The sequence below is a fragment of the Haliotis rufescens genome, unplaced genomic scaffold (genome assembly GCF_023055435.1).
Source record: "Haliotis rufescens isolate VD_foot unplaced genomic scaffold, xgHalRufe1.0.p SCAF_20, whole genome shotgun sequence".
NCBI lineage: Eukaryota > Metazoa > Mollusca > Gastropoda > Lepetellida > Haliotidae > Haliotis > Haliotis rufescens.
Genome location: NW_025963891.1, coordinates 5,974,598 through 6,002,427, shown reverse-complemented (window position 1 = coordinate 6,002,427; position 27,830 = coordinate 5,974,598). Strand labels below are relative to the sequence as shown.

At 42.6% G+C, this 27,830-nt stretch overlaps 1 protein-coding gene across 18 annotated transcripts in view; it reads left to right on the top strand.

Annotated features, from left to right (window-relative positions):
* LOC124150427 (collagen alpha-1(I) chain-like) overlaps positions 1–27,830 on the top strand; it is a 145,458-nt gene that overhangs the window by 71,498 nt on the left and 46,130 nt on the right. For 16 of the 18 annotated variants that reach the window (XM_046522451.2, XM_048400779.1, XM_048400785.1 and 13 more), the window contains 8 exons: positions 10,391–10,426; positions 11,326–11,361; positions 12,350–12,421; positions 15,589–15,663; positions 17,134–17,232; positions 19,158–19,184; positions 21,444–21,479; positions 22,747–22,908. In XM_046522451.2, coding sequence (XP_046378407.1) covers positions 10,391–10,426; positions 11,326–11,361; positions 12,350–12,421; positions 15,589–15,663; positions 17,134–17,232; positions 19,158–19,184; positions 21,444–21,479; positions 22,747–22,908 — 543 coding nt within the window. The remainder of the gene's footprint in view (positions 1–10,390; positions 10,427–11,325; positions 11,362–12,349; positions 12,422–15,588; positions 15,664–17,133; positions 17,233–19,157; positions 19,185–21,443; positions 21,480–22,746; positions 22,909–27,830) is intronic. The other 2 variants (XM_048400789.1, XM_048400791.1) reach the window with 1 other exon arrangement.

Sequence of the window (27,830 nt, the reverse complement as noted above, 5' to 3'; positions counted from 1 at the left end):
TTCTGTCTGACCTCAACCCTGTCCCTTGTTGCTGTAGGGGGACTCCAGTACTTTCTGTCTGACCTCAATCCTGTCCCTTGTTGCTGTAGGGGACTCCAGTACTTTCTGTCTGACCTCAATCCTGTCCCTTGTCTGACCCCAACCCTGTCTCTTGTTGCTGTAGGGGGACTCCAGTACTTTCTGTTTGACCTCAACCCTGTCCCTTGTTGCTGAAGGGGACTCCAGTACTTTCTGTCTGACCTCAACCCTGTCCCTTGTTGCTGTAGGGGGACTCGAGTACTTTCTGTCTGACCTCAATCCTGTCCCTTGTTGCTGTAGGGGGACTCCAGTACTTTCTGTTTGACCTCAACCCTGTCCCTTGTTGCCGTAGGGAGACTCCAGTACTTTCTGTCTGACCTCAATCCTGTCCCTTGTCTGACCCCAACCCTGTCTCTTGTTGCTGTAAGGAACTCCAGTACTTTCTGTCTGACCTCAACCCTGTCCCTTGTTGCTGAAGGGGACTCCAGTACTTTCTGTCTGACCTCAACCCTGTCCCTTGTTGCTGAAGGGGACTCCAGTACTTTCTGTCTGACCTCAAGCCTGTCCCGTGTTGCTGAAGGGGACTCCAGTACTTTCTGTCTGACCTCAAGGTACTCCAGTACTTTCTGTCTGACCTCAACCCTGTCTCTTGTCTGACCTCAACCCTGTCCCTGTTTGCTGTTTGGGGACTCCAGCTCTTGAATCTACGTATGAATTACAAGATATTTCTCTCGAAAAGATATGGATTTGTGCACAATCTTCAGTTCAGGCCAGTTGATTGTTTTCTTTATAGAATAGATTTGTATTTTGACCTCATACATCTTGGCATATGGAACAGAAACAATAAGTGAATTTGTATTTACCTTGGTAGATGTTGGTGTTTAGAAGTTCCAACAGTGTGAGATTGCCTTCCATGTCCTCCAGTGTTCTGATGGTCAGGCATAATAACATCTGCCAGTCGGCCATATGCCCTTTCTAGTTACTGACTAAGCTAAGAAATATTAATCAAATGTTCCTCATTTCAGTAAAGTAATGCTTATGCCACAAGTTTGGGGAAGATCTGTGAAGCCTATCCTCTCATTATGCCCACCCCCCTCCCAGCTTCCCCCACTCCTCCCCCTCCCAGCTTCCCACAGCCCAGGTAAACAACCTGTATCTAGTTACAACCAACAAATAAACAACAGCTGCTACAGGCAATATCCTCTCAAAATATTTAGTTCCAATGATTAGCCACAGAATTGCTGCCCTTGATATCAATATGTTTAGAGAGCAACTGATACTACAGTCAAGGAGCCATGGGAGCCGCTGAAACGGAATGTTGGCTACTCTGGATGATGATGATTTCTTGAAATCAGAGGGAAAAGTCTACAGGGGATTCCATATCTATATTGTCTGTATTAGGGCAACCATATCTATAGCTGGTATTGTCTGTATTAGGGCAACCATATCTATAGCTGGTATTGTCTGTATTAGGGCAACCATGTCTATAGCTGGTATAGTTTGTATTAGGGCAAACGTATCTGAAGCTGGTATTGTCTGTATTAGGGCAAACGTATCTGAAGCTGGTATTGTTTGTATTAGGGCAACCATATCTATAGCTGGTATTGTCTGTATTAGGGCAAACGTATCTGAAGCTGGTATTGTCTGTCAAAAAGCAACAATATCTATTGCTGATATTGTCTGTATTAGGGCAACCATATCTATATTGTCAGTATTAGGGCAACCATATCTATATTTTCTGTATTAGGGCAACCATATCTATAGCTGGTAGTGTCTGTATTAGGGCAACCATATCTAAAGCTGGTATTGTCTGTATTAGGGCAACCATATCTATAGCTGGTATTGTCTGTATTAGGGCAACCATGTCTATAGCTGGTATAGTTTGTATTAGGGCAACCCTATATAAAGTTGGTATTGTCTGTATTAGGGCAACCATATCTATAGCTGGTATTGTCTGTCAAAGGGCAACCATATCTATATCTGGTATTGTCTGTATTAGGGCAACCATATCTAAAGCTGGTATTGTCTGTCAAAGGGCAACCATATCTATAGCTGGTATTGTCTGTATTAGGGCAACCATATCTAAAGCTGGTATTGTCTGTATTAGGGCAACCATATCTATATCTGGTATAGTTTGTATTAGGGCAACTCTATCTAAAGTTGGTATTGTCTGTATTAGGGCAACCATGTCTATAGCTGGTATTGTCTGTATTAGGGCAACCATGTTTATAACTGGTATTGTCTGCATTAGGGCAACCATGTCTATAGCTGGTATAGTTAGTATGAGGGCAACCCTATTTATAGCTGGTATTGTCTCTTTTAGGGCATTCATGTCTATAGCTGGTATAGTTTGTATAAGGGCAACCCTATCTAAAGCTGGTATTGTCTGTAACAGGGCAACCATGTCTATAGCTGGTATTGTCTGTAACAGGGCAACCATGTCTATAGCTGGTATTGTCTGTATTAGGGAAACACTATATATATAGCTGGTATTGTCTCTATTAGGGCAATAATGTCTATTGCTGGTATAGTTTGTAACAGAGCAACCATATTGATATCCTGGTATTGTCTGTATCTTGCTGTTCACAATACAGCATTTTAGAGTAACACTCATTGAATTTATTCTATTTAAGTTATAAGTTTTATAACAGAGAAATCCTTATTTTATATCCAATGTTCGGGTTTTTTTAATACAAAGTAAGATGCTGTTCTCAAATACACTGCTTAACACATACTGAGGAAGATGCAGACCAGATTCTGACATCAACATGGTTAGGCTTTGCCTCAGCACCCAGTGGCTGGAGCGTGTTATGAATGATGTCGGTGATTGGGAATTATTTCAGGCTCATAAAATTGTAGTGAAAAACTTTGACATGTTGTGATAAAGGCCATATGGTTTCCAGCAGGAATTTCTAAAATAAAATTATCAAAATAATTTTATTGGATGAATTCCAAGATGGCTGCCATATGTTGAAATTGTAGTGTCAATTTCAGTCCTGTGTACAGGCATACTTAGCCAGACCACTGGAGGGTGTTACAGAGTGATGTACCATTGCAGGGCTCAACAGACTCATTGATACACTGTAGAACAGACTCACTGATTTAGTGTAGAACAGACTCATTGATACAGTGTAGAACAGACTCATTGATACAGTGTAGAACAGACTCATTGATACAGTGTAGAACAGACTCATTGATACAGTGTAGAACAGACTCATTGATACAGTGTAGAACAGACTCACTGATTTAGTGTAGAACAGACTCATTGATACAGTGTAGAACAGACTCATTGATACAGTGTAGAACAGACTCACTGATTTAGTGTAGAACAGACTCATTGATAAAAAAAGAGAATTTATGGATGTCAATTTTTTTATTATGAGGAACATAATGTTTCGGAGTATATGCTTACTCCTTCACAGGTGAATGAATGCCATGAGTCAGAGAGCATATATATGTACATGTTAGGACAACAAAATTAATAAGATAACAGATGACTGGCGCTGATAGGTGATCAGCAATAGACAATGGAAGCCAACCCTTTACAGTAATTAGCGCTGATAGTATGGAAGCCAGTACTTAAGTTACAATAGTAAGGCAATGGACAATAGGCCAACGGGAGGCCGGGCGTAATTAGCTCTGATAGGTGAAAGAATGGACATAGCAATGGACAAATGGAAGCCAGCTAGGTAATTAGCACCGACAAAGATCAAAGCAACAATTGAACTTAACTCATTGACATAGTGTAGAACAGACTCACTGATATAGCATAGAACAATCTCACTGATATAGTGTAGAACGACATAGCGTAGAACAGACCCACTGATATAGTGTAGAACAGACTCATTGATACAGTGTAGAACAGACTCATTGATACAGTGTAGAACAGACCCACTGATATAGTGTAGAACAGACTCATTGATACAGTGTAGAACAGACTCACTGATATAGCGTAGAACAATCTCACTGATATAGTGTAGAACGACATAGCGTAGAACAGACGCACTGATATAGTGTAGAACAGACTCATTGATACAGTGTAGAACAGACACACTGATATAGCATAGAACAATCTCACTGATATAGTGTAGAACAGACTCATTGATACAGTGTAGAACAGACTCATTGATACAGTGTAGAACAGACTCATTGATACAGTGTAGATTAGACTCACTGATTTAGTGTAGAACAGACTCATTGATACAGTGTAGAACAGACTCATTGATACAGTGTAGAACAGACTCACTGATACAGTGTAGAACAGACACACTGATACAGCATAGAACAATCTCACTGATACAGTGTAGAACAGACTAATTGATACAGTGTAGAACAGACTCAGCATTAGGGGATTATTGGTTAGAAGTGTTCCTGCAACATGCTGTTCACAAGCGAATTAATGTATCAGTTGATCAGGCACGGTGACTTGGTTCATTGCATGCCATCACAATATCAATCGCTGGATTGTCTGGTTTGGATTCGATTATTTAGGGCAGCTGTCATATAGCTAGAATATTGCTGAGCGTGGCATTAAACAACAAACAAACATTCACTGCTGTAGAACGGTGTAGAGGCCAATAAACACGGAGGGTAGAAAGTGTAGACTTGCGTGGATCTTGCCAGGGGTTTGATAACAAGTGTTAAAGTCAAGGGTATGTATACTGTATATCGTCAACTTCAATAAATGTGTACATGCCACACCACAGTAGGCCAGCAATTAGCGGGATGAAATACTTTTTACTATAACTACAAGCCGATTCACGTTAGAAAAGCACCATGAATTTGCTTTAACGATACAAAACGTTGGTTAATGGGACAGTAAAATAGTTTATGTCAGTAAAACGATGAGTAGCTGTTAAAGAGTTTCTTTAATGTAGGCTAAATAAGGCTGTGTATTAATGAGGAATTCCAGTAGCGCTCCATGTCGCTGCCATTAGGCACCAGATGTACCGAACATGGCGCTGAAGCCATTGCCCTTTGCCAGGTCTCTTAGCTTCACCAGTTTCTCCAGCATCAGTTAAGTCGTTCCTCACATTTTTTGGTAAGAACTTGTCATGTTTTCATTTGTGATTAAACTGTAAATCAGGCAGGAACGAGGTGCTGCTGTGTGCAGTAGATTCCTGCCAGGCAGTCGATATCGTGTTATACCCCACATGTGCTTTAGCTAATCCTCATCTAACAGAAAGCAAATCACTGTAATGACTCAATGGAGCTGGAATAGTTTTTCATTTCATTACTGCCAAACTTTACCTCCACATCTGCAAACCATACCTGGAAGAGTGATTCTTTTTTATGAATAAATATTTGTAATTGCTTCCTAAAAAAGCATCCATTCTAAATAGTTTACTACAGCAGATGACATTCCACATGCTGTGTATTATTCATAACTGGCCGAGATTGCCAAACACATGAAGCTTCACTTAACACTTCCAACCCTGGCCAGCAAACAGCCAGACGTCTACCTGCGTATCCCACAGCTACAAGGAATTTGTTGAGTTATGTAATAAGTTGGACAGCATCACCAGAAACCACAACTTTCCCTATCTAGACTCACTATCAGCATCACTTGAAACTCATCATCAGAAACTGTATATATATATATATATATATATATATATATATATATATATAAAAACTAGTTGGACTGCCATCATCATCAGAAACTGTGTATATATGTATAACTAGTTGGATTGCCATCATCAGAAACTGTATATACATACAACTAGTTGGACTGCCGTCATCATCAGAAACTGTACATATATATATATAACTAGTTGGATTGCCATCATCATCAGAAACTGTTTGTATATAATGTGTTGGACTGCCATCATCTTTAGAAACTGTTTTAACTGTTTTCAAGTTCATCATTTGTAGCTGACCAGATTGTTACAGTTACAATCATAGTTAGACATGGTTCCACTAGGCAGTATTGTAATGATCTAAACGTTATGTCATCACTTGCACCTTGTACAAACCATTGTGCAACAGTGTTAGAACAATAGTCAGACATTGTATCATTATGTGCAACGGTGTTAGAACAATAGTCAGACATATCATGTTCAACAGTGTTTTAACAATAGTCAGACATTGTATCATTATGTGCAATGGTGTTACAACAATAGTTAGACATATCATGTGCAACAGTGTTATAACAATAGTCAGACATTGTATCATTATGTGCAATGGTGTTATAACAATAGTTAGACATTGCATCATCATGTGCAACAATGTTATAGCAATAGTCAGACATTGTATCATTATGTGCAACAGTGTTAGAACAATAGTCAGACATATCATGTTCAACAGTGTTTTAACAATAGTCAGACATTATATCATCATGTGCCACAGTGTTTTAACAATAGCCAGACATTATATCATCAGTTGCTACAGTCTTATAACAATAGTTACATGTTATATCATCATCTGAGACAGTGCTCTTCAGATACCAGAACTATTCACTCGTTTCATAAAATTGGTATTACACGGGAACGAGTTTAGTATTTTATATATAACAATAGTCAGACATTATATCATCAGGTGCAATGTGTTATATACCAAGAGTTAGATGTTATATCATCATGTGAGACAGTGTCATAACAATAGTCAGACATTGTATGATCATGTGCAATATTGTTATAACAATAGTCAGACATTATACCATCAGGTGCAACATTGTTATAACGATAGTTAGGTGTTATATCATCATGTGAGACAGTGTCATAACAATAGTTAGACATTATATCAGGTGCAACATTGTTATAACAAAGTCAGACATGCAACCATTTAGGACAACATTGTTCTAAGATGGCTGACTTTTCTTCAATAACAGGTGCGAGTTACTACACATTCTACCATCATCCCGTGCAACAGGTGGCTTAAACTTCCACATCAGCAACACAGCAACATAGCATCCCAGTCATCATTGTTACAGTCATCATACAGTCTGCATCCACTTACACAACATGTACAACCTGCACACCACCATTGCCTCCTCTCCCAGGCAACTATTACCTATCACGTACAGTGTTTCCCCGACACCGTGCACACCCTGTTGGAGTGAGTGTTTAGAGACTACGCCATGATACAGGTGCCTGTTCAAGCAGCTGTTTGGTTTGTTTCAGGGAGAGAAAGGCCAGCGCGGATACTCAGGTTTTCCGGTGTGTGATCAGTTCATCTGGGAATGTTTTCCCATGTAATTCCTAGACAATTGTTTCTGTTTCTCTGAAGGATTTTTCTCTCACTATCTCTGTGCATCATGAAGATTTCTTGCCCATAGCCACGTCCACTTCCAGTCCTGCTGTCCACACTTGGTCCCCCGTTAGGGATAACTCCGTCAAATGTGGGGAGAACGTAGAATAAATCTGCCAACTGCAGCCACCTCTCAAAGGAAGTATTCCAACTAAGTCCCGTCAATTCCATATACAGTGAAACCTCGCTAGTCCGGGCCCTGTTAATCTGGAAACACCACCTTCTGGACCATTTCTGGGAGGGTGTGGCACTCTCAGTTGTTGTAAACTTTCTTTGGGACTTCAGTAGGTATGCTTGTCCAGGTTAACAAGGTTTAACTGTATATGTTTTATATAAGTGTGTAGGCCGTAAGTCCATATACAAAATTGTACTGACTTCAGTAGGAAGGTCAAGGACATGTAGAAGGTCGTAACTACCAGTACATTATTCAGTAGGTTTACCTTTAACTTTCTTAGCATACTTGCAGCACAGTGTACGAGAACAGACATATCATAAGAAACCAGTCATTTATTTGTTAAACCATGTATTTTCCATTATAGTTCAGGATGCTATACAATCAAAGTACAAAATGGGGTTCATCTTCAATTATTGATGAAAATGTATTACAAATTTGATTAACAATTTCTTTACTCCTAAAATACAGACTCAAGGTCAATTCAAGTAGTCTAAGCAAACCAATGCATATGCAAAGTTCAGTGTTTTATTATTGTTGTTGACTAGACTGTAAAGATATCTAGTCCTTAACTCTACAATTATAATTAATAATCCTGTATGGCTAGATTGGGGAGCATTATCTCTGCATGATTCAAGTCAACATACATGTTCTTGGTAGCCTAACACTGGCACAGAAGGTAATCCACGTCTATATATACTCCACCAACGCAAGACGTCCCAGTCTGGCAGCTCTAGAACCAACAGTAGTTGTATGCGAATATAACCACTCACAGCATGGTATGGGATGTATGAGGGTTCAAGTCCGGGAACACAATCTCCGTCTCCGCCACAACTAGACAGTCATGTCCCACATCACACAGCTTCCTGATTGTAGTGTGGTTGAACACTTCCTCCTCTCACCTCACACCCATCTTCATGGGGCACCGTCTTTCATCTTAATTTCTGTGTTTATCTTCTCAATGAATGTGTAACAGTTGTTTATTACATTTCAGCTGAGTATCTGTTACACATTGTAAGATGTCTGAATGTTACATCATTTCTTTGATTACATTCCTGCATATTTCTCCTTATCGGCATCAGGAGGCGCTGTACTCTCGGCACCGGTGTGCATGGTACCACTACAGAATATGCATGTGCATGTTGCTATATCACCTATATCTATATCTCTGTGTGCAGTCTTGGGGGCTGAATATGTTTCACACAGTGACAATAAGTTACCATTAGGACAATACATGTTACCATGGTGACTGTTCTTTGAATCACCATGGTGACAGTAGACTTATTGTCCTGGTAACCATGATTGACCATAGTTACTTGTGTTAACAATGTTGTCACTTTACTATTGCATGTTCAAGATTTTCACTTCTAATCATGTATATGTGAACATTCATTTATCCTTTAAGGGCTTCATGTTTGCTCAGGCTCCACAATACCACAAACATCCTCCATCCTCCATCCTCTGTCAACTCATGGTTGGCTTCTCATCCCCTCATCCAGCAGTTGTTACACAATGATGTTATTGTGATGCTAGAGTGACTGTTTTTTGATACGTGAAGATCTCACAAACACACAGAATCTTACATCAGTGAAGCACCCAGGTTTCCAGCAATACTGACTCCATTGAAAATATACTGACCTCATTGAAAATATACTGACTCCATCGAAAATATACTGACCTCATTGAAAATATACTGACTCCATTAAAAATATACTGACCCCATTGAAAATATACTGACTCCATTGAATATATACTGACTCCATTGAAAATATACTGACTCCATTGAATATATACTGACCTCATTGAAAATATACTGACCTCATTGAAAATATACTGACCTCATTGAATATATACCGGTACTGACCCCATTGAAAATATAAATCTGAAGTTCTGTTCCTGGTGAATGACATATTTTGTGAATTCTATAATTCTGTCAATTCTCTCAAATGTATTAAATTTCAAACCTGGGGTTCTCTATTGATATCAGTTTATGAAGGCAACTTGAACATTTGTTGAGGCAGACCCCCTCAAAATTGTCCCTGTTTGAGAGAGCCTTTGGACACCTTAAAGACAGGGCCTTGGAGCTTCACTGTGTTAATCTGGTGCACATCCAGTATGTATACTGTACATAATGGTTCTAAGTATTAAAAAGATTAACATGCTATGTATTGATTAACCAGTGTCAACTCTGACCATCATTTGGTTGATGTTATAGAAGTTTGCTGACCATTGCTTATATATGTTGTCTTAATCATACACTTGTTCTGTTGTCAGCAATTATGCATGTCATATATTTCAAATTAATTATAATTTTCATCAAACTACCAAGGTGAAATTAGAAACACGGTTGTTTTAATGTGGTGGGGGGTGAGGAACGAACATCATGTCCCTGGTGTAGAGGCAGGTGATGTTGAGTGCGGCACCGCCGATGGTGCGAGTGAGGGCAGGGGGCAAAGGGTGCGCGGTGACTGGAGCGTGACATGCTGGAACCAGAGTAAATCTGGCATCTCCATCACCTCCCCACACACCTGCCTTACACGGCGGCCATCTTGAACAGGTGCCCCTCCCTCTCGCTGGGTGTTGTGGAGGCACACGCCAGCTGTCAACAACCGTGATGTATGGGGCGTGCCACGGTGACAGAGTCACAGAGGATGCTCGTCATCTTGAAACTCGTCATATCTGTTTGATCATGCAATATAATAAATATCTTGTAAGGAATCATAGATCGGAGATTTCACCAAGATTGTTATAAGAATAACATTGTTGAGCATGCCTTAATGACATTGTAAGCATATTCTACTTGTAATTGTGTGATACTGTTGCCAAGCATGATACAGAAAGTACCCAAGCTCAGATATAAGTATATGTTTATGTATATGCAGACCATCCTATGTTACACAGGGAGCATGTCTCAAAGGATTCCAGTGATGAAGTGTGTTGTGTTTGTTGTAGGGTCCCATCGGCCCACCCGGGAAGAGTGGGGAATCGGTACGTGAGCACTTGATCATACATTCTTGTTGTGCACAACTATATTCACAAGAGTTAGTCTGCATTAAAGATCATAGGTAATAATGAAACAGAAGGGTTAACATCGCTGTACCAGAACATCACTGTACCAGAACGTGACTGTACCAGAACGTGACTGTACCAGAACGTGACTGTACCGGAATGTTACTGTACCAGAATGTCACTGTACCAGAACGTCACTGTCCCAGAACGTGACTGTACCAGAACATCTCTGTACCAGAAGTCACTGTCCCAGAACGTGACTGTACCAGAACATCTCTGTACCAGAACGTCACTGTACCAGAACATCACTGTACCAGAACGTCACTGTACCAGAACGTCACTGTACCAGAACATCTCTGTACCAGAACGTCACTGTACCAGAATGTGACTGTACCAGAACATCACTGTACCAGAACGTCACTGTACCAGAACGTCACTGTACCAGAATGTCACTGTACCAGAACATCACTGTACCAGAACGTCACTGTACCAGAACGTCACTGTACCAGAACATCACTGTACCAGAACGTCACTGTACCAGAACGTCACTGTACCAGAACATCTCTGTACCAAAACGTCACTGTACCAGAATGTGACTGTACCAGAACATCACTGTACCAGAATGTCACTGTACCAGAACGTCACTGTACCAGAACATCTCTGTACCAGAACATCACTGTACCATAACGTCACTGTACCAGAACGTCACTGTACCAGAATGTGACTGTACCAGAACATCACTGTACCAGAATGTGACTGTACCAGAACATCACTACATAGGAACAAAAACTTGTGACAAGAGAATTTATTTCATGATGTTTCACATGTGATTGGCCATTCAGAATCAGAGATTTTATGAGAGCTTCTGTGTGTTGCAGGGAAACCAAGGACCAAAGGGAGACAAGGGAGGCAAGGTAAGCATGGGTGGTTGGCAAGGAAAGCATGGTGGGGGCAAGGAAAGCAGGAGGGCGAAAGGTAAGCAGGGTGGGGGACAAAGAAAGCAGTAGTGAGTGGCAAGGAAAGCAAGGTTGGGGGACAAGGTAAGCTGGGCTGGGGCATACAGGGTAAGCAGGGGGGAGGGGACAAGGTAAGCAGGGCTGGGGCATACAGGGTAAGCAGGGGGGAGGGGACAAGGTAAGCAGAGCTGGGGCATACAGGGTAAGCAGGGGGGAGGGGACAAGGTAAGCAGGGCTGGGGCATACAGGGTAAGCAGGGGGGAGGGGACAAGGTAAGCAGGGGTGGGGGACAAGGTAAGCAGGGGTGGGGGACAAGGTAAGCAGGGTAGGGACAAGGTAAGCAGGGCTGGGGCATACAGGGTAAGTAGGGGGTGGGGACGAGATAAGCAGGACTGGGGGTACAGGGTAAGCAGGGGTGGGACAAGGTAAGCAGGGGTGGGGGACAAGGTAACCAGGGGAGGGGACAAGGTAACCAGGGGTGGGGCATACAGGGTAAGCAGGGGTGGGGGTACAGGGTAAGCAGGGGTGGGGCTTACAGGGTAAGCAGGGGTGGGGGTACAGGGTAAGCGGGGATGGGGCATACAGGGTAAGCAGGGGTGGGGCATACAGGGTAAGCAGGGGTGGGGCATACAGGGTAAGCAGGGGTTGGGGGTACAGGGTAAGCAGGAGGGAGGGGACAAGGTAAGCAGGGGTGGGACAAGGTAAGCAAGGGGGACAAGGTAAGCAGGGGGACAAGGAAAGCAGGAGGGGCAAGGAAAGCAGGGGGGGGGGCAAGGCAAGCAGGGGGGGGGGGGGGGGGGGGGGGGGGGCAAGGAAAGCATAGATGGAGGGGGCAAGATGAGGAGTTCAGAACATTTAACCACAATGACAAAAAAACAAAAACAAAAACAACTTTTTGTGCTTTAAATACTTGTGTATGTATACATGCCCACCAATCTTGTTTCAGGGAGATGGTGGGGAGGTGGGCATGAAGGGCGAGCCTGGCCTGGCCGGGTATGACGGCCTGCCTGGAGCTAAGGTAAGACATGGAGGTCTCATGTAGGTGGCATGTCACATGTAGGAACCAAGTTAGTGAGTGGGTGAGTTGGGGTTAATGATGACTTTAACGGTATTTCCGTGTTTCACAGCAGTGATGCTGGTCTTAAATATTTACCACTTTGGTGACACCAATGAGCATGGTATGGTGTTGACAAACCTAGAAACACCATCAGGGCAAACCAGGATTCGAACCCAGGATCATATGTTTCTGGCACACCTAAGGGACGCAACTCTGCACAGCAAATCATGGCACTATAGACACCTGGGCTACGTGTGCCCCCAAATTATGTATAAAATAGTATGTACATTATATTATTATTTGTTGAAGGTGAGGTGGGGTTTATCGTCGCGTCCAAGATTATTACACTTATATAGCGACCAGCATGCACATATGTGTGGCTGCTTGTACTAGTCCGGACTGATGCCGATTTATAGTGCTAGCCCACGGAGATACCATGCCGCAGTTTAACATGAATACCCCACTCAGACACAGTATACTGACTCCAAGCCAACCAGTCCTAGTTTTAGCCCCTTAGCACCAGACAGGGTAACAACAAGTACCATCTTTTAACGTCTTTTGGTATGACACTGCTGGGAATCGAACCCCGGACCTTCCTCTCTCCAGGCAGACACTCTACCACTAGACCAAGCAGGCAGTCCATATGCTGAAGATACCTGAGTGTGTATGTGTCCCTATGCTGAAGGGACCTGAGTGTGTATGTGTCCCTATGCTGAAGATACCTGAGTGTGTATGTGTCCCTATGCTGAAGATACCTGAGTGTGTATGTGTCCCTATGCTGAAGATGCCTGAGTGTGTATGTGTCCCTATGCTGAAGAAACCTGAGTGTGTATGTGTCCCTATGCTGAAGGGACCTGAGTGTGTATGTGTCCCTATGCTGAAGATACCTGAGTGTGTATGTGTCCCTATGCTTAAGAAACCTGAGTGTGTATGTGTCCCTATGCTGAAGGGACCTGAGTGTGTATGTGTCCCTATGCTGAAGGGACCTGAGTGTGTATGTGTCCCTATGCTGAAGAAACCTGAGTGTGTATGCGTCCCTATGCTGAAGATACCCGAGTGTGTATGTGTCCCTATGCTGAAGAAACCGGAGTGTGTATGTGTCCCTATGCTGGAGATACCTGAGTGTGTAAGTGTCCCTATGCTGAAGATACCTGAGTGTGTATGTGTCCCTATGCTGAAGATACCTGAGTGTGTATGTGTCCCTATGCTGAAGATACCTGAGTGTGTATGTGTCCCTATGCTGAAGATACCTGAGTGTGTATGTGTCCCTATGCTGAAGATACCTGAGTGTGTATGTGTCCCTATGCTGAAGATATGTATCTTCACATCCAAGAAAAAGAAATAAACACTGTTGCACTTTATCTTGTGCGTTTTTTCTCACAGGATGAAAAAACTATTAGCATGAGTCTTAACCTTGCTATCAGTGTACGGCAGACATGATCAGCCAAACTGTAGCTTTGAAATAGAAACACTTAACATGAGGTGATGAGATGATTGGCTGATGGAAGGGGGGTAACTCCGTGCAGGACATGTTATCACACATACATGGACGGCAAATTGGTACTTATCACCTACATCAATACACAATCTTTGCATCGATGAATTGTAGCCTAGAACATGTTTACTGTCATATGTCACTGTATATGCTGAATGAGGTGTTAATATTTGTTTTTTGTCTCTTACAGGGTGTAAAAAGATCTATACGAGAAGGAAAAATTATATCATTAAAGGTATTTCTGCAGTGCAAGAAGAAGATCTATCACTGAATTTTTTTAAATATTTTTAAGAGAGGAAAGCTAATTCAGTATAAATTTTAAGACTTATTTTTCAGTCGTTATTCATTATCTGGAAATACTAATTGTGAATGTAAGAGGTTGAAGCAGCAGTTCCAGTTTGTGAAGTATTCTTCCCTCTAACATTCTCTTCTCTTCCTTCCTTCCAGGGATCAGATTATGAAGTAGTTACAATAAAGGTTGGTTGATGAACTTTTCTCACACAGACGTGCATGCCGACATGTGTAGATGCATGTAGATGCCTTTGTCTTTTCATGATTTTTGTAGGTTGTGTTTTTGAATTCACCGACATTCTGCACAGACTCATTCTGATTCGTTTTTTCTTCCCCATTTCTGCTGATGTACTTTCACTGCCCAGTTGTGTTTGTTTTTTCAGTTATTGCATGATGGAAGCAAATTGTCTCAATATCTACAAGCATGTCCTTCATCAGCTATATTGTTGCACTTCAGAACTGTGTCAAGATTGCCAGCTTTGACTAGATGGACTACATTGATTAGGGCCCTCTCATTTAATATTTTTGTGGGGAACTGAGATTAAATATTACTTTTGTCAGAGATCAATCTCATTAAAATCAGATCTTAGTTTTCGTTACCGCTGAACAAAGATCTGAGGACATCCCATTACGGGTCACGTCAGAAATACCTTTCGCGAATTTTGACCGACCAGTGAAATGACTGACAAGAAATCGACATTGGTTAATCAGAAGGCAGCTTTCTCGAGCTGTACGACACAAGTTTCAAACTGGCGACTACGCTTTGAAACATATTTTGGCGTATTCTCGCTTAAAAAATTTCAAACTGATAAGAAGAACATTCTGGAATGGCTTATAGATGGTACAGATTGAATGGATATAATCATAAAACCCGTTACTGTCGTTCGGAATACCCCATGTTAAATATATCGTGGTAGCAAGATTAGAAAACACATTCCGACTGTCACTTTCATGATCTGGTAAGCGACGCTTTGATTGGTTGGATGAAAGGTCGTTCTGACGTGACCCCTAATGGGATGTCCTCAGATCTTTGTTTAGCGATAGCGAGAACTAAGATCTGATTTTAATGAGATTGGTCAGAGATTCAAAACATACACAGTACAATTTATTTTTGGAGGTAAACCTGAGGACTATATATTTTTTGCCAGCTAATTCAGACCAATTTTTATGTTTTTGTTTTTTTTAAATCCCACCTTCCCCCCCAGAATGTGAAATGGTTGGCCCTTAAATGAACCAAAGTCTACTCTGTCATCTTGTTGCCTCTTTATACTCTTCATCCCTACACTGTCTGTCCTTGGCCTCCTCCCTGTGTTGTCATGTAAAGCATGTGCATGTTGTGTAGGGTGACCGCGGACCACCAGGCCTTCCTGCCGGATTGGAGGTGGACGAATATGGCCAGAGAGTCATTGAGCTGAAGGTAGGTCTGTGACTTAAACAGATCCTGCACTGTTTGGGAATGATGTTTTTTGGAACAAGGGTAGGTCGGTGCTGGTGTCTGGAATAGAGGTAGGTGGGTGGTGGTATATGGAACAAGGCTAGGTCAGTGCATGTATTTGGAACAAGGGTAGGTCGGTGCTGGTAATTGGATCAAGGGTAGGTCGGTGGAGCTGGCTGGAGCCAGGTAAGGTCGGTGCTGGTGTCTGGAATAGAGGTAGGTCGGTGGAGCTGGCTTGAGCAAGGGTAGGTCGGTGCTGGTGTCTGGAATAAAGGTAGGTCGGTGGAGCTGGCTGGAGCAAGGGTAGGTTGGTGGAGCTGGCTGGAGCAAGGGTAGGTCGGTGCTGGTGTCTGGAATAAAGGTAGGTCGGTGGAGCTGGCTGGAATAGAGGTAGGTCGGTGCTGGTGTCTGGAATAGAGGTAGGTTGATGGAGCTGGCTGGAGCAAGGGTAGGTCGGTGGAGCTGGCTGGAGCAAGCGTAGGTCGGTGGAGCTGGCTGGAGCAAGGGTAGGTCGGTGCTGGTGTCTGGAATAGAGGTAGGTCGGTGGAGCTCGCTGGTGCAAGGGTAGGTCGGTGCTGGTGTCTGGAATAGAGGTAGGTCGGTGGAGCTGGCTGGAGCAAGGGTAGGTCGGTGCTGGTGTCTGGAATAAAGGTAGGTCGGTGGTGCTGGCTGGAGCAAGCGCAGGTCGGTGGAGCTGGCTGGAGCAAGGGTAGGTCGGTGCTGGTGTCTGGAATAGAGGTAGGTCGGTGGAGCTGGCTGGAGCAAGGGTAGGTCGGTGCTGGTGTCTGGAATAAAGGTAGGTCGGTGGAGCTGGCTGGAGCAAGGGTAGGTCGGTGGAGCTGGCTGGAGCAGGGGGAGGCACAAGCACACTCCACAAGCTGTTTAGCTGACGTGTAATGAGCAGGGTGCATCTCAGAAGAAAAGTGACTTTTATAAATGTTTGTGCATGTTTGTGGATGTTTGTTTTGTAGTTGTTGATACATTAGATATAGCCTTTTTCATGAAAGACATTATCTTTACTTCAGCTCACATTAAAACCCCTTAAAAACCCCTCATGGTTTCATTGACAGTGTTAACTTGAGTGATGATAACAGCTGGTAGATGGGCTGCAACAGTGATTATATTGTCTTAAGAATGAATGTTAAATCCAACATCAATTTGATAGTCATACAATTGTAATTATCTTGTTAAATTAAATTATACCTAAATTATATTGTCCCACAATATAGAGACAAATATCTTTCAGTTTTTACTGAAGTACACTGTGCTACAAAACATGTCACTATTACTTTTGTGACATGACCCTCCTGGTGTATATCACTACCTATATCCTGGTATATATATCTCTTTAATTCCCAGGGTGAAGTCACTATAACCCTTGTTTTGTCACATGACCATCACAGTGTATATCACTAGATATATCCTGGTCTACATATATCTGTAATTCCCCAGGGAGAACCAGGCGAGCGGGGTCCTCCAGGACCTCCAGGTGATGCCGGACCACCAGGACTACCAGGATACGACGGGATTGTTGGACCCCCAGGACCAGCGGTGAGTGGCTTGATGGACCCTTCTGCATCCTGAAACTCATGTGAAAGTAAATGTCTTGTAATACAAGTGATCAGGGTCCCGTGCACAAAGCAATCTTAGCGCTACGACTGCTGTACGCCTATGGTAAAGTATGGGAGTTATAATCACCTTAGCGCTAAAATAACCCGTGAAGATCCGGGGTAGAATAGGTCTTCAGCAACCCATGTTTGCCATAAAAGACGACTATGCTTGTCGTAAGAGGCGACTAATGGGATCATTTGGTCAGACTCACTGACTTGATTATTTATGTAACGTGGGAATTCAGTACAGAAGAGTGAATGGTTTCATCGAAGAGTATTTATTGGCGTTCCATGAAGTCAAACATGATGAAAAACAAGGAATGACAAAGTTGTGGCTTCGTATGTGTAGCGCTCTAAAAATGTTGAGTACCTCGCACTTTGACAAGCATGGCGACTATGGCGCGAAATCTATGAAACAAGTGCACCATGGGAAAAGTTTAAAGCTTTGCGTACTTTTATCCAATTTAATAGTTACGATGTGTCAGAATTCTTACAGGTACATTTTATCATATTTGAACAGTTTATTAATAAATTTTAACAGCAAATGTAACTCTAAAACATTTAAAATTTGTGAGTACTTCCGGAAGTTACCGACTATTTACGGCAAGGATTTTATGTGCGCAATACCTCTTCACATTTACAGACCGCTGTCATACAGCTAGAATATTACTGAGTTCAGCGTTAAACAACAAAAAAGCTTTGTGCAAAGGGGCGCAGGATGTGGGATGTTTAACCATGACAAATTTGTCATCATTCTTACCAAACCTCCCATATGTCACCACATAGAGTTTCTGGTATCCAACACCGACAGTGTAACAAAGGGGTTGTAGTATACAGGGGGTTGAAGATCTCACATGTTGTTTTCCAGCTTGTTCAGGTTCCACTGGTGATGTTAAAGATGTTTTCCTCATCAGGAAATAATTGCTATCAACAACAATGATAATATTTCTTATACTACAATGTAATTTTTTCTACTGCAATGTAAAACTACAGCCTGTTTATATTCATTATAGTCATTCCAAATTAAACAACAGTACAAGTTAGTTATGGACATCCTGTATTGCATTATGGGAAGTTTCATTGAAGCAGTGACGCATCACCAGACTGATCTGTACTGCTCTTTGTGTGTTGACCTGACTGTGTGTTGACCTGACTGTGTGTTGAGCTGACTGTGTGTTGACCTGACTGTGTGTCGAGCTGATTGTGTGTTGATCTGGCTGTGTGTTGGTGTGTTCACCTGATTATGTGTTCTCCTGATTGTGCTCACCTGATTGTGTTGACCTGACAATGTGAGTGGACCTGATTTTGTTGACCTGATTGTATGTAGACCTGACTGTGTGTTGGTGTGTTGACCTGACAATGTGTGAGTTGATCTGACAATGTGTGAGTTGACCTGGCAATGTGTAAGTTGACTTGACTGTGTGAGTTGACCTATGTGTGTGAGTTGACCTGGCTGTGTGATGACCTGACTTTGTGTTGACTTGATTGTGTGTTGGTGTCTTGACCTGACAATGTGTGAGTTGACCTGATTTTGTGTTGACTTGTGTGTTGACCTTACTGTATGTTGACCTGACAATGTGTAAGTTGACACGATTGTGTGTTGACCTGATTGTGTGTTGACCTGACAATATGTGAGTTGACCTGATTGTGTGTTGACCTGACTGTGTATGAGTTGACCTGACAATGTGTGAGTTGACCTGATTGTGTGTAGGTTGACCTGACTGTGTGTTGACCTGATTGTGTGTAGGTTGACCTGACTGTGTGTTTACCTGATTGTGTGTGAGTTGACCTGACTGTGTGTGAGTTGACCTGACTGTGTGTGAGTTGACCTGACTGTGTGAGTTGACCTGACAATGTGTGTTTCAGGGCCCGCCAGGACCAGTAGGACCACCAGTGAGTATATCTTCCTCCCGTTCTCACGGACACCCCACATACCCTAACAAACATCAACACTTTAAAGTGATGGCTGGGTAGCCCACATGTTGGTGTGCTGGCCTATCATGCAGATAGTCCAAGTTTGATTCTGTGTACTATTCATGACAATAGTACTTGAAGTGTGTTACATGCCCCAAAATGCCACAAGCCCCAAATTCATCATATTCTCAACAAGACAATGTGAGCATGAGAGGTCTAGATATCAAGTATTTCTGTATTTAGTTGTTGGGAGTGTATGACCCGGCAGTCCAAACAATCAGCTTTGTGTGCAGTCATTGTGTTGCTACTTGTGCTTCTATATGTTGCTAGCTATGTGTAGCCATGTATTGCTGTGGTTGTCCATACATTCCCGGGGTAGACGCTTCTACCAAGATACACACCCAGGGTAGACGCTTCATCTACCAAGATACACACCCTGGGTAGACTCTTCATCTACCATGATACACACCCTGGGTAGATGCTTCATCTACCAAGATAGACACCCTGGGTAGACTCTTCATCTACCAAGATACACACCCAGGGTAGACTCTTCATCTACCAAGATACACACCCAGGGTAGACTCTTCATCTACCAAGATACACACCCTGGGTAGACTCTTCATCAACCAAGATACGCACCCAGGGTAGACGCTTCACCTACCAAGATACACACCCTGGGTAGACTCTTCATCTACCAAGATACACACCCAGGGTAGACTCTTCATCTACCAAGATACACACCCAGGGTAGACTCTTCATCTACCAAGATACACACCCTGGGTAGACTCTTCAACTACCAAGATACACACCCTGGGTAGACTCTTCATCTACCAAGATACACACCCTGGGTAGACTTTTCATCTACCAAGATACACACCCAGGGTAGACGCTTCACCTACCAAGATACACCCCCTGGGTAGACGCTTCATCTACCAAGATACACACCCAGGGTAGACGCTTCATCTACCAAGATACACACCCAGCGTAGACGCTTCATCTACCAAGATACACACCCTGGGTAGACGCTTCATCTACCAAGATACACACTCAGGGTAGACACTTCATCTACCAAGATACACACCCAGGGTAGACGCTTCATCTACCAAGATAGACACCCTGGGTAGACGCTTCATCTACCAAGATACACACCCTGGGTAGACGCTTCATCTACCAAGATACACACTCAGGGTAGACACTTCATCTACCAAGATACACACCCTGGGTAGACTCTTCATCTACCAAGATACACACCCTGGGTAGACTCTTCATCTACCAAGATACACATCCAGGGTAGACACTTCATCTACCAAGATACACACCCCGGGTAGATGCTTCATCTACCAAGATACACACCCAGGGTAGACGCTTCATCTACCAAGATACACACCCAGGGTAGATGCTTCATCTACCAAGATACACACCCAGGGTAGACACTTCATCTACCAAGATACACACCCAGGGTAGACTCTTCATCTACCAAGATACACACCCTGGGTAGATGCTTCATCTACCAAGATACACACCCAGGGTAGATGCTTCATCTACCAAGATACACACCCTGGGTAGACGCTTTATCTACCATGATACGCACCAAGGGTAGACTCTTCATCTACCAAAATACACACCCTGGGTAGACTCTTCATCTACCAAGATACACACCCTGGGTAGATGCTTCATCTACCAAGATACACACCCTGGGTAGACTCTTCATCTACCATGATACACACCCAGGGTAGACTCTTCATCTACCAAGATACACATCCAGGGTAGTCGCTTCATCTACCAAGATACAAACCCCGGGTAGACTCTTCATCTACCAAGATACACACCCAGGGTAGACTCTTCATCTACCAAGATACACACCCTGGGTAGACTCTTCATCTACCAAGATACACACCCTGGGTAGACTCTTCATCTACCAAGATACGCACCCAGGGTAGACGCTTCATCTACCAAGATACACACCCTGGGTAGACTCTTCATCTACCAAGATACACACCCTGGGTAGACTCTTCATCTACCAAGATACACACCCAGGGTAGACTCTTCATCTACCAAGATACACACCCAGGGTAGACACATCTCTGCCCAGCCACAGTTGCCTGTGTAGCAGCTATCAAGTGGGCGTCTAAGTGTGGGTTGGGTTCCCGTGTTGTGAGGAGTCTGATGTTAGCTGCATGCCCTTGTCACAGAGTCTGCAGCTGGCACTTCATGTCCATACTTGCATGTTTTCTTCAGGGCTTAGCAGGAAAAGATGGCATGCCAGGAGAACCGGTAAGTACTATCCATATTTCTGTTAGCGCTTGGCAGCCTGTCAAACAACCGATGCTCCAATACACCCGGAGAACAAACCAGAAACGACTGTTCTCTCACTTAGTTTGGTTTGGCTTGAGACAACTTACTGTCATGTTCTGAACAGTTGATTATTATAGTGAGTAAGGAACTGTGTAGGTTACTATGGAGCACGGCTCTAGGCTGTACAACAGTGGGATAGCTCACCCTCATGCTCAGGCCTGTCTCAGTCTGCGGAAAAATATTGCAAAGGTAGATTTCCAACTGACCATTAAGTGACGAAACCCCAAGTTTTCTGCCTCTTTCATGTGAGTTGATCCTCCCATGTCTTATAAGGGGAAAGGACATCTGACTATCTTAAGTTTTACTTTATAGCCCCTCCTTGATAAAACCGTGAGATAGCTCAATATCAGAATTCAATCAGTTGGCAAAATGTAGGATAATTTTCATGTTCAATATACCTTGTAAGCTTTTGTGTGTGTCTTGTCCAATTGTTGATGGCTATGTTTGCTTGTGCGCTGCCCAGAGCAACTTCTGATGTTCTCACGCGGTATGTCATTGATCAGCCCAGTGCAACCAATCAGTGCCCAAGCGGCATGCTGTGGGTCAAAGGTTTCCCATCATGCCCTTGTTTGTTATGGAGGACATACCCTGTAAACAAATTATATTGATTATTTCTGTATCCGCAATGTCTGTACCCTGCTTATTGGAATCTCTCACTGCAGTCAGAAACTATCCTCCATCTTGTACTACTCACCCGAAGACTATATTCCATCTTGTACTACTGTCCTGACAACTATCAGTTGTAATGTAATCAAGAAGTTGGGATGACATTTTGACTGCACTGAGGTTGGCCATGCTTGTGCACACGACTTTATAACAGTCATAATTTGCCAGATAATTGCGTAATATTTTCCAAACATTTGAAAAAAACATGAACTGGAGAACAATTTTAACCAGATGGCATGGTCATGGGTTTGAAATTTGTGTTCTCCATTAAATCTGGGGAATAAAAATCTAAATTTTCTGGGTCTGTATTTTATGAAAAGTTTGAAGATCAAAACAATTGTCAGATCCAGCAAATGTAAGATCATGGAGGTTATGAGAAACACAACATATGGTTCTGTGGCCTAGGACCAAACTAGTCGTGAACACAAGCTGCATTCTCCCTATTATGAGCACCGCTGCTATTTGATACACATTGTATTCCACCCTGCTTGGCACTGTCTCTTGTCATGTACTAATACAGGGTGAGAAAGGGGAGATAGGCCGCCCGGGGATGCCCGGACGCTTAGGGTCCAAAGGCGCGAAGGGAGAGTTGGGCAAGCCAGGACTGACCAAGTTCAATGGACAGCCGGGTCCCCAGGGGATACAGGGGCCCAAGGGAGACTTAGGTCCGGCAGGACCCCAAGTGAGTGGTTGCATGTGTCGCTGCACTGTGACCTGCTGCCGTATAGCATGAGAGTGTCGATACTGCATGGGACTGTTGCTGTATAACACAGGGGATATAAACAGGTGCATGTAGAAGGGCAGATTCTTTCACTGGATATACAGAAAAGTAACGGACAAGTGTCATCACTTGTGAATAAAACTTGTTTTACTGTAGAATTTGTTCAGAATTTAATATTAGGAAAGAACCTGAGAAAGTGCTGTTTGCTTATTGATATAGTTTTCGTTTGGTTTTTTTTCGGGGTTTCTTCTTCAAGAATTTCAAGAGATTTTAGAAATTATCTTTGAGACAACACTTACATCAATTCCCTTTAAACAATCTCTGGTATCTCTATCACGAAAATCTGTGAAATGTGTAATGAAATCGGTCTGCCATATACCCTTAATATTAATTGGTTCTCACCAACATTTTGCCTCCAGGTTTCTTGTTAGATATGACAGGTCAACAGTGAACAATTAGTCATTCGTGTTTTTCAATCTCAAACCATCTCACAGGTGCCCTTCAGCCAGATTCTTGTGTGGCTGCGTAGCTCCCACTTCTCCCACTTCCCCCAACTTATCTCGGTTAACTCGTCTTATCTCGGTTAACTCGTCTTATCTCGGTTAACTCGTCTTATCTCTGTTAACATGCATGTGCCAGCAACGTTGACAACCAAGGTCATCTTTCTCCCCTCGAATTAACACTGTCCCCCAATCCTGTCTCACAGTATCATACACAACAGCTTAGGTAGACACAATCACTGCGAGTCTTAGACACATTCACTTCTTCTTTGGAATGTTCACATACTTGTCACTGAGAGCCTCACTGTCACCTGATTTATGTGTGTAGCACACTACACAAGGAGGTGGCCCAAGGTGCTACACCTCACCTCACAAACAAGCAATTGTACGGATGACAACATGCAGATACTTGCACCTTTATCATACTGTCTGCACAACAAATATTGCAACACTGTAAGAAGTTGTCATCCATACAATATTGACTGTAACACTGCAACACTGTAAGAAGTTGTCATCCATACAATATTGCCTGTAACATTGCAACACTGTAAGAAGTTGTCATCCATAAAATATTGCCTGTAACATTGCAACACTGTAAGAAGTTTTCATCCATACAATATTGCCTGTAACATTGCAACACTGTAAGAAGTTGTCATCCATACAATATTGCCTGTAACACTGCAACACTGTAAGAAGTTGTCATCCATACAATATTGCCTGTAACATTGCAACACTGTAAGAAGTTGTCATCCATAAAATATTGCCTGTAACATTGCAACAGTGTAAGAAGTTTTCATCCATACAATATTGCCTGTAACATTGCAACACTGTAAGAAGTTGTCATCCATACAATATTGCCTGTAACATTGCAACACTGTAAGAAGTTGTCATCCATAAAATATTGCCTGTAACATTGCAACACTGTAAGAAGTTGTCATCCATAAAATATTGACTGTAACATTGCAACACTGTAAGAAGTTGTCATCCATACAATATTGCCTGTAACATTGCAACACTGTAAGAAGTTGTCATCCATGCAATATTGCCTGTAACATTGCAACACTGTAAGAAGTTGTCATCCATACAATATTGCCTGTAACATTGCAACACTGTAAGAAGTTGTCATCCATACAATATTGCCTGTAACATTGCAACACTGTAAGAAGTTGTCATCCATACAATATTGCCTGTAACATTGCAACACTGTAAGAAGTTGTCATCCATACAATATTGCCTGTAACATTGCAACACTGTAAGAAGTTGTCATCCATACAATATTGCCTGTAACATTGCAACACTGTAAGAAGTTGTCATCCATACAATATTGCCTGTAACATTGCAACACTGTAAGAAGTTGTCATCCATACAATATTGCCTGTAACATTGCAACACTGTAAGAAGTTGTCATCCATAAAATATTGCCTGTAACATTGCAACAGTGTAAGAAGTTTTCATCCATACAATATTGCCTGTAACATTGCAACACTGTAAGAAGTTGTCATCCATACAATATTGCCTGTAACATTGCAACACTGTAAGAAGTTGTCATCCATACAATATTGCCTGTAACATTGCAACACTGTAAGAAGTTGTCATCCATAAAATATTGCCTGTAACATTGCAACACTGTAAGAAGTTGTCATCCATAAAATATTGACTGTAACATTGCAACACTGTAAGAAGTTGTCATCCATACAATATTGCCTGTAACATTGCAACACTGTAAGAAGTTGTCATCCATACAATATTGCCTGTAACATTGCAACACTGTAAGAAGTTGTCATCCATACAATATTGCCTGTAACATTGCAACACTGTAAGAAGTTGTCATCCATACAATATTGCCTGTAACATTGCAACACTGTAAGAAGTTGTCATCTATACAATATTGACTGTTTTTTCCTTATTTAACTTCTACAATGTGAATATTTAGAAACTATAGGTTTATAGGTTCATGTTTGCATCATTCATGACCTTTATCAAACACATCCCAGATTGTGTATTACTGTGAATGAGTGAGTGAGAAACTCCTCCATTCCTCCATTTAACACTTTCTTTTTTATCCTTCAACTAACCCTCTTTGCCTTTATTCATTTTATCACCTGGTTTACTGATCCCCAAACTCAAATTTTCTGGTTTCTGGAAAGACAATATTCAGTATAATGTTCAACCACCATGGACAGTTGTTAGGAAACATCTGTAAACCAAGTAATACCAGGAAATGCCTGCTGATAGCTGACAGGGCTGCAACTGATGCTGGAACAACTAATCCTGCTGCTATCCATACGTGTATCATGTTCTGTCATTTCCTATACTGACACTAATGTCTTCACTACCTGAAGTCCTTAGCAGGTCGAACTTGACTGCATGCGTTGACGATGTTGCGTTGACGATGTTACTAACATGTTGTGTTGCAGGGGAAGCGAGGACATAAGGGTGAACGTGGGGGTGGGTATGATCCAGACGGAAGCTTTCCCGCTGGCTTCATCCTTGGCCCCCCCGGTCCCCCTGGACCCCCGGGCCAGACGGTGAGCGCCATGTTGCCCAGCAACCCACTCCCCAGCGCTGCTGTAGTTTAATCTTGGCTACTGACCGGCACCGTGAATGCAGCTCTCACCAGCTCTTGCATGCATGCATAATCGTTGTTCTGTTTTATGTTTGCTTCATGGCCCTTTTTTATTTCATCATTGTTTTCTCCTCATAACCAGCCCATGTAATCTGCACAATGTCCTTGACCTTTCCCATGTCATGACCTCCTCCACAATGTCATGGACTCCTTTGATGAAACCTGGAGATCCTCCAGAATCTCTTCCAGGCCCAGAGTTGCCGGCTTCACTGGTTCACAAGCCGCTCATTCATTGTGAACACTGCTTTTGTTGTAACACCTTTATGAAATATATGACAAACTGAACTTTACAAACATAAGGATCAGTCTGTCACGTCCACATGCTACTTTGCTGCAGTCACAAACCATCAACAGAAACCAAATATATTGTTCCAAAAAAGTAAATTATAATATTTGTTAATACTGTTTCAAAACATCCCATCCTTGGCTCTCTCTCCCCAAGTTGTGACCTCCTTTGGTCACTACACGACTGTTTTCCGTCACTGCTGACTGCAGCAAGGGGGATCATGGGTAATGACTGCAGCAAATGTAGGTCAGCAAGGGCTAGGTCATGCAGCTCCAGATCTCAATTGTGGTTACCACGGAAACATGCAGAAACTAGTATGAAACTAATCTTGATCCTGTGAGTTATCTCCCCTTGCTTCATCAGTTCCCATGATTCCACACACATAGAGAGCTGGTTGGAGCCATGCCTGACCGCCTTCGTTGTTAGACAGGAAATATGATTGATTTGTCAGGCCTACATGTTGTCAGCTTGAAGTTCATTTGTTTGTTTTTGAAAACATGGGGGGGGGGGATGTTTGAGTAAAGATGTAGTGTAAATAAGAACTGTATTGGGACAGCATGGAGGCTGACATGTTGTTGGGAGAACGTTTACTAATGGTTGCTCCTCAATCATCAAGAGAGGACGAACATGCCGCATGGAGGTGAAGAAAAAAAGTGGACGCAACCGCAGAGAGCGATTGTCAAAAACTCACAAAGCGGGCAAGAATGGCAGCTCGAAGTTATCTCCATTGAAAGAAAAAAAGAAAAGCAAACGTAATCGCAAACCCCGCCACTTAGCCGACAAAGAGGTACCCTCATGTAGATTAGCTGAGTAGAGTTATGTAACCTAACATTTGCTGCAGTTACGGGTGAGGGATCGGTAACACTGTCATCCTAGGCCTCCATATATGGTCAAATAATCGCTTCCACGGTTCTCTGCTCTTGTACCTACAGTAACAAGGCCTTGGACGTCAGCTTCTTGATGTGATGTGAGCGTTGTTTCGTTTACACTGCGCAAGTTTATCAATTGGTTGACGGCCATACTCATGTTTTCATATACTCCATTTTAGGTGAAAACATGAACCACGTGCTAACATTGCTTACCCCAAAATATGCAGTGACTCGTGCATCTGTACTAAAGGATTCATGAAGTTGACGAAGCACTTATTTACTAGGTTCCCATGATTGGCTCTATGATACAGTGGGAGAATGCCCGGGCATCAACCAAGTCAATTGCAGAATGGTTTTTGAAATATTTCCTAAATCCTAAATTTAGGTTCATCATGGTGTAACTGTCTGGTGTTGAATGACACATGACTGTGTTGTGTCAATCTCATTAAAATCAGATCTTAGTTCTGGCTACAGCTAAACAAAGATCTGAGGACATCCCATTACGGGCCATGTCAGACTGACCTTGTGCAAACTTTGACTGACCAATGGAATGACCAATCAGAAGGCAGCTTTCTCGTGCTTTACGGAACTAATTTCAAATT